Source organism: Lampetra planeri, chromosome 2 (assembly GCF_965212315.1).
Source record: "Lampetra planeri chromosome 2, kcLamPlan1.2.h2, whole genome shotgun sequence".
Taxonomy (NCBI): Eukaryota; Metazoa; Chordata; class Hyperoartia; order Petromyzontiformes; family Petromyzontidae; genus Lampetra; species Lampetra planeri.
The window spans coordinates 16555222-16571656 of NC_136108.1; the positions used below are offsets into that span (position 1 = coordinate 16555222).

A 16435-nucleotide genomic window follows, 5' to 3' on the forward strand; every position below is an offset into this window, starting at 1 on the left:
CAGTAAAAATATATATAACTTTCAATACAAATTGTGTTTGTTTAAAAAAATAATGGTAATTTATGAATTGTTGAGTATGAAATGGTAAGTTGGAAAGGCTGGGAACGCATCCTCATAGTACAGTACTGTTATCTTTATACTGGTAGGAACCCACTGGTTCCACCAGCCCACAGGGGATTATTGTGTCCGTCCGTCCGTCGTGCAGGGAGGGGCTGGGTGGGGGGTGGGGCTGGGTGGGTAGGGTGGGAGGGGTGGGGCTGGGTGGGGAGGGGCTGGTCACCCCGTGGTGCCCTTATAAAACTCAACGTTTAACCTACTCACGCCGGCTTGTGCCCGCCCTCACAGTCGGGCATATTTGCGGAATACACCACGCCGCCGTTGACCCTGGCCGTTGACCCTGGCCATTGACCGAGCAATCCAACGTTCCTACCAGCTCCCTCCGCAGGAATGTGTTTCAACATACTAAGTTTAGATATACGTTCCAGGAACGCAACTACTACGTAAATCGCGGAGCTACTGTACAACTTTGGGGTTGCTGCACCAGCCCTCTGTTGTCCATTAGCCAAGCATGTTCTTGCTGTGCACAGCGGTGGCTCAGCTTACATGTGCCGGTTGCACTCTGGGATAGTTATCATTGAAGTGCCCATCGTGTCAATGTGTAGTTACGCCTCCGGCACGCTCACCACAATGTATGTAATTGTATACGGCTGGCGGGAAGCCCCTTATACCCCTTCTACGTGTACGATGCGTCGTGCAACTCTGACGACAGGGGCATCGGGACATCACACCCACCAAACCACCCCTTAAATAGCAAACCGTGTCCCTTTCACATCGCCTAATGTACATATATGGGGCTACTGCATCGACATACGTGTACACACACTGCTACTACTAACAGCACACCCCCTGACCGCGTGATGTTCGGACAGCTGTGTGTGAGAGTGAGAGGTTGGTGAAGAGTTCGCGGCGCCCCAGTGACGGCCTCCATGCCTCGCCGCATGGAACCCCACAGCCCTCGTGGTCGCCGCTTCCGCCTTCACTTGGCCGGCGCGTCATTCGATGACGATAGGGGAGGGGGGGTTTGGGGGCACTCCGAGGGGCCACTCGACTGCGAACTGCCATTGCCTGGAAGATGTTTTTAATACAAATTCAAACAATTTTGATTTAAAGCTTTCGTGACTGCAGGGATTCATATTCTTGGTTCTTTCGGTAAAGTCACGTAGAAGGGAAATAAAAAAAAATGCATATTATTTTATTATATAAATTCAAATATAATTCAAACAAGTGAACAATCCCGTTTGGAATTTTTTTTAATTGCATTACTGTGCATAAAGGAATTTTCTGATACTGCGTTGGCAGTGGTGCATAAGCACAAATGACAAAAACAACACATTCGGAATATTGGCCTAAAATAAAAAAATGTTCATAATTGGCACCGTTTCAGCCAATTATCCTTTGTTTTCAGCAGACCGTTTGCTCGTAGAGCAGTGTTATTGACGAATAGGTTGTATTTGTGCTGGTTTTATGATTGTAATAACATGTGAAACGTTTACAACGCATTTCCTGCCTCCTAAACATGGGTTTCTTTTTTAAATTAAATGATCGACAAGGATTAAATGGGTGCCGTGTTTTTCGTCCCTGTTTTAACAAATGTTTGCGATTGTCGTCTATTTTTGCGTCCCTGAGCTCGTAGTGGAAATTCCACATTCCTACGACAGAGACCAGCTTATCCACTAATCGACCAGTCGTCTTCCCACAGAGTGATTCTATAAACCCTGGAGGGCTGATGATGGTGTAAATCAATAGCATAATGGTATTTTATCTCAATTTTCTGGACGTTAGCTGAGCCCTCTTAACCACATCAGCAATTGACCAAGGACAACGTAAATAAAAGATTACAAACTTGAATATATATATGTAATACCATGGTCTTTAGAATTTAAAAAGGCGTATAAACCGTGCATGTATCCCAGCGCTTCGGAGGCAGGTTCGTGAATTACAGAAGCCATCATGTCGTGTGAAACTTAGTGGGTTGTGACCCAGTTGTGCACATGTTTTAGTGGTATTCCCTTATATAAGCAAATTGGCTCCAGACACATCAGTTATCTCTCAGGTGAAAGAATAAGAATTGACCAGAAATTCAAATTCTGTCGAGAATCACGTTGTGTCCAATGTAGTTTTTTTTCTGTTACATGAATCTGTGGTTACTATTAAATTTGAATTTTCTCAGTGAATTCCATGAGTTAACCACACGTCACTTCAATAATCGTCAGTCAGCCACGATCGATCCACGACTGGATGAAAGCCACCCCGAGTCGTTTGCCATTTCTCACGCTGCTGCAATGTAAATCTATCCAGCACTGGGCTCACACAAGCTCATCTCATGGCTCCATCTCAGCGGTTGGAGATCTCTCACGGACGTGTTTCCTCCATCGGTAAAAATAAAAAATAAAAAAATAATAATATAAATATTTTTTTTTTATTTCTAGAAATAAAAATTATTTAAAAAAAATGCCGAAAAAACCTAAGAGTATGAATCCTTGCAGTCACGAAAGCTTCAAATCTCGAATTTCCTCCATCGGCTGTCAATACGTCCTTCCACTAGCACGAGCCATCAATCATCCCTCCTTGGGCTGTCGTGCCTTCCAATCAGACTTGGGGGAGGAGGGGGAAACCTATGTTTATCCACATTATGTTTATAAATACCTTAAATCAATTATGATTGGGAACATTCAAGATATATTGTTGGTTGTTTTTAAATTAAGTTTCTTTTATTTCTTAGATGATACCGATTAGCCATTTTTTTCGGCTATTTAACAAGGCAGATCCGTGGTGAGCACAGAAACGTAACCAAACCATCAGTATCGCAGAGAATGAGTTCAGGGTAGTAAAGGAATCTTGCACACATTACCACGAGTTATTTAATGGTCGAAATACACGCGAATAAAAAAACAACTGAGCGAATATCACGAGCAATAGGCGCAAGAAAAAAAGTTAGGTGCAAGTAATGTGTGTATTTTGGTTTACGGAAGATGGGGTGTGAAGGGAGTACACAAAAAATGTAAATGAGCGCCAATGGTTTTCCAGAAACGTGGAGCAGCAACGCTAAAATATGTTTTACCAAAGATTTACGACACGATCTTGATTTGAAGCTTTCGTGACTGCAGGAATCCATACTCTTTGCTTCTTTCGGTAAAGTCACTTAAAGCAAGCGACCGTCTTCAGGTGGGACACACGGCCTGTAGTTTGGATTACATGACCACAATGGACCTGTGGCTCGGCTGACATTGTCCACTTATATGCGGGAGACGGTAACCTTCCACGCGGCCCACTTGTTAGGCATTTATTACATTACATTACCTTCAACACACAACAACCACCGTCGTCTGGGCGAAACGCAAGCAAATTCATTTATTACACTGGTCAACAACATTTTTTTTTTCTGGCCTGGACTTTTGCAGCTCTTTTAGACTAATTTCAGGGTGCTGATTCCAAATCTGATCTCAGATTTGCTCTATCACATCTCATTTAATGCTATCGGCATACCCCATTTTCATTGATTTTACCCGAAATTAACTGTGTCACTTATGATTGCAAGTTGTTGCGAGTCAGTGACTGCTTTAGTGTTCAAATATGGTGCTGTATTTTTAGGATAGTGTGTTTATAATATCATTTTATGTAGATATCCACATTTATTTAATATTTTTCTTCTGCAGTTTTTATTGAAAATGCAATATTTGATATCTCAAAAACCTGATGTGATAGACAAAAACTGATGCCAGATTTGGAATCAGTACCCCAAAATTACCTTAAAACCGTTGGAATACCTTATGCCAGAAAAGGTGTGTTGACCAGTGTTATTTGAACCCGGGCCATACAGTTTGCTGCGTCCGTCACGCGTGACCCTGACGTGGGGGACCCGGTGTGCTGGGCAAGGGCGGGTTCGGCCTCTCGAGAGAGGAGGCAGAGACGGGCGGAGAAGAAGAAGACGACTACGAACAAGGCGACGGTGGCGGCGGCGTTCACACTCACATACAGAGCTACAGCAACAGCAGGGAAGAAGAACCACAGCGCAACTACGGCAGCAGCGGAACCACGGCAACTCTACCGGGCAGCTCAGGGCCCCGCACGCGAGAAAAAACAGAGAGACGGCACCAGCAGTGAGAGGAGAGAGGGGTGGGGAGAGACGCAGTTTTGGCTCAGGGCGCGGCGGCATCGGTGGTGGTGGTGGTTGTTGGTGTCACGGGCCCCTTGGGGTGGCAGCGCGAAGAGTTTTGAGAGGGGGCGGAGGAGGACAACAGTCTTGTGCGAGGCGAAACGCGAGCAGCTCCCAACTTCACTCGCCACCGCTGCTGCTGCTGGTAGTAAAGAGTCGTAGGTGATAGTCATCGCCAGAGTTGGTGTTGGTGGGTGACTTTAGTCGTAGTAGCAGCAGCAGTGGGAGCAGCATGGGGACGCCGGGCAGGAAGCGGAACCCGGTGCGGGAGACGTTCGCGGCCGAAGACGACGCGCTCAGCCACATCGCCAAGGAGGTGAGAGAGCCCACTTGGCCTACCGTGGACTTACCATGGGTTTACTGTGAACTTACCATGGGTTTACTGTGGACTTACCATGGGTTTACTGTGGACTTTCCATGGGTTTACTGTGGACTTACCATGGGTTTACTGTGGACTTACCAACTGTGGACTTGCCATGGGTTTACTGTGAACTTGCCATGGGTTTACTGTGGACTTGCCATGGGTTTACTGTGGGCTTACCATGGGTTTACTGTGGGCTTGCCGATACATCTGGCAGATGATAGTGTTAGTACCATGGACTTACCGTACATCTACCGTGGACTTACCATGGGTTTACTGTGTACTTGCCTATACATCTGGCAGATGGTTGTGTTAGTACCATGGACTTACCGTACATAACCCATATACTTACCATGGGTTTACTGTGGACTTGCCTGTACATCTGGCAGGTGATTGTGTTAGTACCATGGACTTACCGTGCGTCTACCGTGCATCTACCGTGGACTTACCATGGGTTTACTGTGGACTTGCCTATACATCTGGCAGATGGTTGTGTTTGTACCATGGACTTACCGTGCATCTACTGTGGAGTTACCATGGGTTTACTGTGGACTTGCCTGTACATCTGGCAGATGGTTGTGTTAGTACCATGGACTTCCCATACATTTACTGTGAACTAACCACACATTTACTTCGGAAATACCATGCATTGGCAACGTATTTGCACGACAACGACACTACCAGATTCATAGAGGATGTGTTCAGCTGGATTGCTGTCGAATTACCATACATTTACCATGGCCTTAACACCACTTCACGCTCATATTCATAGACGACCCATTTAGCCGGATGGTCAAGGAGGTGAGCTTACCATGAGAATACCATACATTTACTATGGGTCTTGTACGATATGTACAACGAAACTTAACAATTAAAATAGAGAAGTCCGGCAAGATGTACTCTCGTCAAGGCTTTTGACAGATACACTACCACGTCAAATGTTCTTTATAACAACACAAAGTGAACGTCAGGATATGATCACAGAACTTGGAGACGGATGCCAAGAGTGGTTAAGGTAAATGAGCAAAGCAAAAGTCATGCACTTGTTAATTAATAATACAACTTTAAAAAATATATAAATGTTGGATTGTTTTCTGGACAAAGTTGTCAAACAGTAAATGGAGAGCAACTGTTGGAGGTGTACTGAGATAAAAGTTACGAAATAAAATGTATTTTCTCAAATGAAAATAGCATTATGCCGAAGGTAAGACAGTTTTCAATCAAAGCATATTTCCTGCTATTGCATACTTACCAGAACCATGGGCACTGGCAAAGAAAAGGGAACACAAACTAAAAGTAAGCAAATAAACATGGAGAAGTGCGTGCTGAAATTACACTGTCAGACAAAAAATGGAAGACAATCTATCAAAGAACAAGGGCAGGCTAGAGACCTATTGACTGTTTAAGAAAGTTAAAGTGTGCTTGGGCAGGATACGTTCCTAGACGGGATGAAAACGGATGGACAAGACGACATAACATAGATGGCAGCCAAATGAGGGCGTGGACAACCACCAGGAGACGAGACGATAAGGTCAGCTCATCCCTAGGAGCGAGATGGATTTTGACATCAGAGGGTCATAAAGGATGTCAACGACGTGGGCGGACCTGTTTTCAGCACTGGATAAAACACAGCTGATGATTTACACTGCATATAATGTACACTCGTTGATTCAAAGAGTATGTGTTTTGCCAGGTTAATAAAGAGGTGAAAATGTCATGGGAATTCACCATCAAACTAACATACACTTTATACCTATACACTGCCACAGTGTATACGTCTTTCATACACGTTATACATTTACTAGTGTTTACTTACATATGCACTCATTAATCGAACACCGTGAGTCATAGTGGGTGCACCACACTTTTACAGGATGCCATTGAGTTCATGATGTCGAAGATTTACCATCGTATTGCAGTATACACATTTTTATTTAATATATTCCGAGGTGATTCCCTCAGCCACAAATAAAAGTAGGCCACTATACAATATAAACACTGACATAAAGCTTTCGTGACTGCAGGAATTCATATTCTTTGGGTCTTTCGGTAAAGTCACGTAGAACACATTTTTTTTAACGTGACTTTACTGAAAGACCCAAAGACTATAATATACACACTATTCAGTACATACGCAGTATTCACACCTGCTTATTATAGGCCTTGAACTACCATATGACATGTGGCAACAAAAATGCTTGCAGCAATTTCTGCACAACAACAACAATGCGTTGTTGTTGTGGTCATATGACCGGCCTGTCCCGTCTGGTGGGAAGGCTTACGACAATGATGACGGTCACTTACATTTTTCTGCAGATCGGGGTCACCTATAAGTGGCAGATAAGAATAACTCACAAGTTTCGCAGCAAATGTATCCCATTATCTGCATTTATCCGTGGATTTTGTCCCGGACCACAATTGGCACTGAAATAGCCTTCCGAAAATATGCATTTCATCCAATTATCTGCACAAAAGTGTGGATAAGATGAATGACCAAGAAGCGGCATCAAATTCATCCTGGTCATGCTTCTTCACATAAGAACTGCCAAAAGCACCCCCACCCCCACGTGCCCCCTTACCGAAGCGGAAATGAGGAGTTCTGATATACTTTGTAAGTATTTTGTCTATTCGAAATAATCAGAAGTTTATTTCCCAAATAAAGCCCATTAAGCTAAGACGCTATTTTTCAAGCACGCCTCAGACAAAATCAAAGCATTTTACAATTACAAAACAAATATTTTACAATACATTAGTGTAACATGCACTGATTAAAGAAAAACATAATCGGTATATATTAACCAGCGAAAACACATGTTTAATAAACATGGTAATTGACGAAACAATTTAATAAGAGCTGATAAATGCGTATAGAAGCAACGGGAAAGGTGCAAGCTTCGAATTACATTTAAGAAACAGGAAGAGGAACACATGCATTGCAGAACATATTCAAGTTAAAGACAACATGGTGACTGTTAAGAAAAGTAAGTGGGCTTTGTCAGCATATGTCTCGAGACGGGATGTTGTTAACCAATGATCGAGACTAATGATTGAGTGATAGCCAAAGGAATCGTGCCGAAAAAGCCCGTCTTCTGGGGAGTTGGAAGTGATGGGATCACCTCCTATGCGGGTGCCAAATGGATCGTTGCATTTCAGGATTGAGGGATGGCAACGGTTTAGGGGGGTGGGTGCCTTCATCCAGCAGTGGCTTGATCAAGCCTGATAAAGATAACGAGTTCTGTAAATTAGCATATGTAAGTTTAACTTGTTTTGCACCCTGCATAGCCAATCATGCCAATCCGAGATATATAGAAAATGTGCGTAACATTTTACTCTGTTCCCATCCTGCAAGCTGATCTCACATGTCAGCACTGCTTACATTTGTGCCAGTGGTGCATCACATAAGTAAATGTATATCTGTCATGTTGACATTTTCTAGCGTAATGGTATTGAGTCTACTCTCAGATACCACATAACCTTTTGGTGGGCAATGCCTTACTTGCCAGTGATGGATAGGTAAACTTTAGAATAATGGCAAGAGTAAAAAGTCAACATTGTTTACGCTCTTTGCTTGAAGCACAATACATGCCAAAGAACATTTTGTTATTCCAAATGTTGGGAGCATAATCACTGCTTTAGTAAAGATTATATCCACAATATACAGGATGCCTCCAGATTAATTGCTTTGGTAGAGCTCATTTGAATTTACCAATTTTTTTAACCATATCTGCATTAGGCAAACTGTATAGCAGCTGTGAGGAAAAGTATCATTTTTCAGCTATGGTTCATTACCTTTTGTTTTGTGTGCACTTCTTCCAGAGTAGGGGTATCAAACACAAACCATGGGCTATGAAGCCCCAGGGTATGTATTCGCTGGCACGTTACATCCTTATGATGCCACCAACCAACTTATCGAGTTGGCGAGCATTTTTTGTTGTTGTACTAGATCATTATTTTTTTGCGCATCCGTTGTTGTTTTTTACGGGCCAAGTACAATTGAATAACCCTCAATTTCAACCATGTCATGATTAAGGCTCTAAGTGCAGATTTGTAAAATTGTGAAATCCACTCCCATTTTGTCAATATTGTCAAACCTGTCGCACTTGTTCCAAACATTGTCAAATCCGGACTGCTATTCCAAGGTCTGGTATTCCAAACGTCATACATGACACTTTTCACTTTCAACATTAATACGTTCTTCACCCTCTTTTCAAACATTTTGTCAGATACAATGACACGCTTTGCTTTTCAGTTTAAAATTACTAAACTATGTTTTAATGAAATAATACACGTTGCTGTGTTATGTCTGGTTCATGTAGAGTGCTGCTGCTGTTTAATCGTACACGTACATTTGTTATATCGTACATGGGCAATGCAAAATATGTATTATGCTGTTGGCACGGCTGTGGGATGAGCCTCTGATGCGGTCACCAAAATAACCAACGCGAGCAAGAAGATCATCCTGGGGGAGACCGAGGCCCGCATGTGGGTGGAACATTCCAGAGGGGTTCGTGCAGGCAAAGTAATGATATGCTAACAAAGGTGTGTGCTGATATTTCTTTTACAAATCATTATCTTTTTTTTAAGACCTAATATAAATAAAGAAGATAAGACGACCTTATCTTTTGGCTGCAGGGAAGCAGCAAGATGGGAGGGTAGTCTGGGTGTTGAGGAGACTCGTTAGGAATGGGAGCTATATTTAGTGCATGTTTATCCTCTGCAAGCTTGGTTCTTTTTTTGCTGTAGTACTGAACCCTTGCAGCTGTGCACTGCCTTTTGACCAGCCAGTAAGCATGACCTGAGGGAGAGCACATGGTCTGTTGTTAAGTAAATCGCTTCAGCTGCCACACTATTAATTTCAAATGAATACAGTGCATTGACTGGATGTGGAGGTGTAGCTTTGATAGCTCTTTGTAGGTGATGACCTTGCCCAGACAATAGCTCATATTTGGCTTCACTAAACACAATTTGGCTCTTTCTGTCCAAAATAAAGCACGTGACAAAAACATACAGGATGCCTGTGGTATTTGACATGTGAACGTCATAACAAGTAACATTTTTCATTAATTTATCATTTACTATTTAAAAAAACAAATGTCATTTTAGTTACATTTGACTTAATACTTTTACAGTGGTTTATTTTTTATCTTAAAACGTAAATGTGTTTGATTTGAAGCTTTCGTGACTGCAGGAATCCATACTCTTTGGTATAAATCACGACGTTTCGGGAGCAACACAAGCGTCCGTCATCAGGTGGGAAAGCCCACGTGACTTTACCAAAAGAACCAAAGACTATGTAAATGTGCTTGTCTGACAAAAGGAGATTTTCTACCGGTGCTTATTACCTGTCATGAAATTCGAGACGTAAACTTCGACAACAAACGTGGAACAAAAGCTTAAGAATGCGCAAAGGAGCATGGAGAGACAGAGAGAGGAACATATCGATCAGAGAGCAAATGAGAGACATCACGTTGGCCGTGAAGAAAATTAAGTGGGCTTGGGCAGGACACGTCGCGAGAAGGGATATCAGCAGATGGACGAGACTTGTAACAAAATGCCAGCGAAAGGAGTAAATATGCCCAAGAGAGAGAGACAACTGCCACAGACATTAAGCAACGATATTGGATCAAGCACACGAGTAAGACAATGTTTTGTGGCATCGCAGGATAGTGATGACATGGAGAGAGTTCTTCCAGTCGTGACCAGAACATGGCTAGCGATGAGACAGCACTGTTCATACTGTGAGAGGTTAACCCTTCCTTGGTAATGTGGCATTTATATCACGAGCCCAGAGCTGTCAGTGAGCATGAGTGTTGTTCCATTGATCCTTTGAATGGGAAAACAATGACTTGAGACATAATTTACATTCTGTACTTAATTAACATCACTGCGCCCGCATTCTTTTACATTGCTTTTGTTTATATTGCTATTGCAAGGCCCCGTCTAGAGTGACACATCGATATGTCTGGTATTAGCAGAGCTTAAGCGTTGTAGGAATGATTAAACGTCCTCATTCGTTGTAACATGGAGTTAATTCTAGGTGGCCGTACAACAGCGTAAGGATTTTAGTGTGCTTCGAAAATCCTGAGATTAGCAAGATGTCTCGTGTAAGGGATTGCAAGCTGCTAAGCTGCATTTATTCAGTGTTGGTGCTGCACATACTTGCAAAGACGTTACTACTCGTGTCCTGTTTGCATGGTCGATTGTGAGTACATACAGAATATATCACTGAAAACCTGTCGGCTTTGTACGATCATATTCTTCACTAGATATTTGTGTAACTTTTGAATCTTAATAGTTAAGCTCAAACATTTTACATTCCGGATACTCATTTATGGAGGTAAGGATTCATACTCTTATGGAGGTAAGGATATTTAGTCTGTGGATAATGTAAGTCATGATTTAAAATGTATTTTAACAATTAAAATAGTGAAATTATCAAAAAGTTGAACGTATTGCATGTTATAAAGTATGTAGCGATCAAATTGTTTACATGCTTAACTGAAAAATATATATGCTATTCAAGAAATTGTCTAATATGAAGACGTCAAGTAAATTGGCGTATGCACCATAGGGCATGCTGTTATTCACAGTGAGTTGCTTCCAAGCCTCTGACTCAGTTGCTGACATAATGGGGCCAAACCCTTCTGGTCTTACAAACAAGCCAAGTACAGTGTGCAGTGGCAGTGTTTTGTGCAACTATATAGAACCCCACAGCGTGTCCGTCCGGCACCTTATAGCTCCATCTGTACGCCTTAGGTATTGCGTGTGTAGCTCTTTAAAGTGAATTTGGTTTACACAATTGAAAAAAAACTCGGCACTTTTGTCAAGTCAACACGTTCGTCACATCAAGAAAGTGTCATTGTTCGAAATGTAATCGATATTTTTTTCCGTTTATGGCCACATTGTTATTGACAAATATGTCGGGTTATTAATTGTCCTTGTTCATTGACTGCCAAGGCGTTATCACCATATTATTTGCTGTAAATTACTTCATTAAACAATGTAATGATGTATAGTATAAGAGGAGCAAACTAAGCAATGTGGCTTTGTACTTACACTGGCTATATGTTTATGTAGGTCAACACCATCTATATCCCAGTGTATGTTCCCCTAAACGGCATTCATTTAAAAGCTCAAATGGTACTTCCCTAAGCACTTTTCAAAAGTGTCCAGAGAACCGAGAAGTCTACACCTACTCTCAACCTCACTCTGTCTCACTCTAAGTTGACGGTGCAGAGTGTTGGTAGTGTTTCTGGCATAGGCGGGAACTCGCCCAATCATTTGAAATGAACATTGCCTCCAGTGGCGAGAGATTTGTGGACTCTTAACTCATGCATTGCAAGCCTGTTTTTGTTTTCGTGAATTTTCACAAAACATATCTTCGTGTAACTATTTCTTGTAGCTCATCAATAGCCCATTTTATGAATGTAAGATAGATGTATAAATAATAAGTATCATGTAAACACACTTCTTTAGTCATATAATATTGTTTAACAGTATTTGAGACTTTTAGCCACGTACATTTGACTATAAAAGCGTTGTGTTAGATAACCATATTAAACTATAGGCCAAATGTTTTATCATACGTAAGTGTTCTGTATATTTTGACTTTGCATATCCTTGAAAATTATGGTACTTTCTATCCATCCTCTGGCATAATCAGGTTGTGGGGAGTGCCAAGGGCAGACACGATCCATTATAATTAATATCAGTAGGTTTGTTTGAAATGGACTTTGAATATGCGCTCGTATATCGAACCAGGGCACAATACAAGATTTGGCAAGGCCAGGGGATGGGTGGAGGCTCTTTGTCCTATTATTTTTTTACAAAGTGCCTTTATATTCTGTTCTTCATGGTCATTTGTGCGTGTATGTTTTAGTGAAGGCAAATCATTTCAAATACATGACTGGAAATTAGTGAAATGTTTAACTTCACATGTCTTATTTTCATCTCAGCAATACATTTCATTTTTTAAAGAGCATAAAATGTAACAGGATTTTCAAAGCATGACCAATGAATGGCTTCGAAGTTGTCTTCCTGTGTTTTGAACGAGAACATATTCTGCAGGGATTAAATAATTGCAGGTTAAGTCAGGATGGTGAAAAGAATATCACAACCACACCCAGTTTTTGTTCATTAGGCTCCTGCTGAATGCATGGAAATAGTGCCAAACATAACATCCTTTGTGTGTGTGTGGAATATACGTTCAGCTGAATATAGTGTCCTAATATCTTGAAGTCCTGCTGATAAACTTTACTCTAAGGATGTTTAAACATATGTTTTTCATTGGAAGAGGTATTTAAATACATGATTTGCCAATACAGTCGTTAATTTAAAATAAACCCAATGCATTTTGAAAAGCTGACTTATTGCCAGATATTTGTCTCTACTTCCTGTCTTCGTGTTTGTTTGGCTAATTGAAATTACATTGAGCTGTTATAATTTTATTATTGTTAATGTAATTTTCCATCACAAAGTTAAAATGTCCACGTGCTCACTGATCAATTACCCTTTAATGATTGAAGCAGATGATATAAAATACTACGTGCAAAGTCCTCACAAATGTTTCAAATATTACAATTACTAGTCTGCCTTCAACTCAGTGCACTTTTATTAACATTAATCATTACTTTGTTCTGTAATATAATAAGCTTAACATGCAAAGGCCCACTATGTATAAGTGGGAAAATTCCTATGTCATCTGATTGGAGCTATTTAGGATTTTGTTGAAAACAAAATGAAAAAGTGGCTGCCATAGATTTGTTGTCTTCTGTAGTCATATCCTCGCATATATCTGGCGATTGTCAGGCTCTTATTGGATACTTTATATAATACACGTACAAAGTAATAAAAACCAAATATTGGAAAACAGCTCGTCGAATATGAAACTTTGTAGCTTGGAACAAGAGCTTACATTTACAAATGATGTTGTGCTTGAAGTTGATATGAGTAATCCACGTGACATGCATATAAATATAAAATGTGCAAAATTTATTTCATATTGGCCTATTGTCTGGTCTGCATACATTTTAGCCGAGCATGCAAAATCAAGTTGAGCAGCAGAGTAGGCAGAATATAAAAAAGCTACTTAATAGACGTTACAAATCTTTGCTGCTATAAACTGCAATATAAGTTTGTTTTATAGGATGGCCTTGAGAAGGTAATTGCATTCGGGACAGCATGGGTATATAACTCACCTGCGATGGTTTCAATTTAAATTTGACATTGTGAACAAAAGCAAGTCAATCCAAGTATTCCAAAGGTCTAACCTACAGCTAAATGTAGCGTTGATAGTTTTCAATGAAACAATCCACACTAAATCTCTGGGTCACACCCGAGTAGGTCACCGTCACAAAAACTGCACAAATTCATTTTGTGTTAAAATGTGTCGGTGCAGCAGCATCTTCAACTCATTACGTGGCTTTGGGAAAGCAGTCGACGTTGCAACATTTGTGCTTACAGACGTGTATGTCATGTGATTTTCACTTGTCAGGCGGAGGCCAAGCTCGCGTCGAAGAGGGCTGCACGAGCAGAGGCAAGAGAGATTCGCCTGCGAGAATTGGAGAGGCAGCAGAAGGATGTAAGTGGGTGCACAAAAGTGTTGAATTTTTGTTATTTTTTTGTTCAAAGAATTTTGATTGAATATGAATCGAAGCAATGCTTTTTCTGAAAACAATAATGTCCATGCCAGTTGAAAAACTATTTAATGGCTACACTTCATGTGTGCACATTCACTCAGACAATGTCAAAGTTACATAGTGAAGGCATTACAGAAAGTGTCACGCTCTTAATGTATGATATCTTTTAAAAATATGTAGCTGTTGGCGTAGCTGTTGAGTGTGAAATCAGTGTAACTGCATGGCGGGGGAGGGGGGGAGTCAAGTTCACAGGGCTACGAATTTTGACAATTTGTCAAAATATTAATTTGGCAAAATTCAAGCGCTGATTATTACATTTTGGTTTCATACTCGTGCAATGTACACAAACTCACATTTAATGGGATCGTTTTTGGTGTAACCATTGCGGACCAAACTGGCCATTGACACTATTTGAGAATTTGTTTTAAGAATGGGTGGCTAATCAGATTCACCTGGCCACCTTTTATGCATATATTTATATATATAATGTATTAGTTTTCGATTTCTTTATGTTTTTAAAATGCAGGCAAGACATTCATGTGCTTCAAACTTCAAGGATTCACATTCTGTCTTATTTGCTTATGTTATTATTTTTATTTTAAGTAATTTTTTTTATCGATTTCCATTATTCGGCGTTGCGATTTGATTTAAGAATCAATTTGTTTTTTGTTTTGTATCTGGTTTGTGTTTGGCTTGTGGGCTCCACTGCTTTACATATATTATTTGCGTCCACTGTAATTTTTGATACGTGATAAATAATGATGTCATACATGAATAAATCTATGCATGTATTCAGAGTGTAAAGATCACGGATTGAATTGATGAACTGAAGAACTGTTACATGACTATTACTTTTTTCAGATATTGTTTGTCAATATCCTGTGGTGAGCAGACTCGCGGAAATTTTTCGGTCAAAATGCAGAAGCTGTGTTTGGTTGTGCAACGGCGTTGGTTAAATTTCCACTGCAATTTTTTTTCAGAATTCCAAAATGTATCATTACTTTCAAGAAGGGGATGAGGCCTTCGTTTATTTTTTTATGGGATGTGTTAACCTGATTTTAACCTCTTTATTGCTGCAAGTTGTCACTGCTCTCATTGGTTCTTTCGGTAAAGTCACATATGTAGAAATAAATAAACTTTTAATAAATCACAAATTAAATTAAAATAAATCACGACGTTTCCAACGCAACACAAGCGCTTATCATCAGGTGGAAATGGGGCAAAACACATAGCGAGGGAACACACAGAGGGACATCACTCACAGAGCACACAGAGAACGGCAAACTGCACGGAGGCAAATACAGCAAGAAGATGAGAGACGCAAACTCAACAAACCTTAGAAACATAATGCGATGCAAACCAGTCGGCCAACAACACAGTTAGACATTAACCTGGTTGACCACATATTTCAAAAGACTGCTAAATTTTGTGTTCACGAACACAAACTTTGTTAATGAACACATGAACACAAAATTGCGTGTTCATGAACACAAAATTTAGCAGTCTTTTGAAATACGTGGTCAACCAGGTTAGTGTCTAACCATGTTATTAGCCGACTGGTTTGCATCGCATTATGTTTATAAGGTTTGTTGAGTTCACGTCTTCCATCTTCTTCCTGTATTTTCCTCCGTGCAGTTTACCGTTCTCTGTGTGCTCTGTGTGTGATGTCCCTCTGTGTGTTCCCTCGCGATGTGTTTTGCCCCATTTTCACCTGACAATGAGCGCTTGTGTTGCGGTCGAAACGTCATGATTTATTTTATTTCATGATTTATTTATTATATTTTATTTCTACATACGTGACTTTACCGAAAGAACCAATGAGTATAGTAATTCCTGCAGTCACGAAAGCTTCAATTCTAGAGTGTAATCCTGCTCATTTGTCCAGTACATTTCTATACTGTACTTTTATTTAGGCCATATTTTAAACTAGGTCAGTCTTTATGCTCATTCTTTTTTTAGGTGAGCTAAAATTCATAGGCGGTCAAACGAAATGGTGAACCTGCCAGACATGATTGCCTTCATTGAGTTCTTAAAAAGTGAGTGGACCAACCCTACCTGGCACATAGTAAACAAGGAACGTGGGTTTTTCATTCGCTTTTATGTGACGACGAGGTGTGGTTTGTTAAGCCCTCAGCCCTTGGGGATGCTGTCAATGTAGGATCCAGGCCCATGGCCTTTTAGGTGGATGCTGCCAGTTGGAAAATCAGCTGGCACATTTAG

At 40.7% G+C, this 16435-nt stretch overlaps 1 protein-coding gene across 10 annotated transcripts in view; it reads left to right on the forward strand.

The window, feature by feature from the left end:
* Positions 1-3921: 3921 nt before the first annotated feature.
* Positions 3922-16435, forward strand: part of LRRFIP2 (LRR binding FLII interacting protein 2) — a 49931-nt gene continuing 37417 nt past the window's right edge. For all 10 annotated transcript variants that reach the window (XM_078608883.1, XM_078608917.1, XM_078608926.1 and 7 more), the window contains exons 1-2: positions 3922-4532; positions 14071-14157. In XM_078608883.1, the coding sequence (XP_078465009.1) occupies positions 4449-4532; positions 14071-14157 (171 nt within the window). In that variant the 5' untranslated portion in view covers positions 3922-4448. The remainder of the gene's footprint in view (positions 4533-14070; positions 14158-16435) is intronic.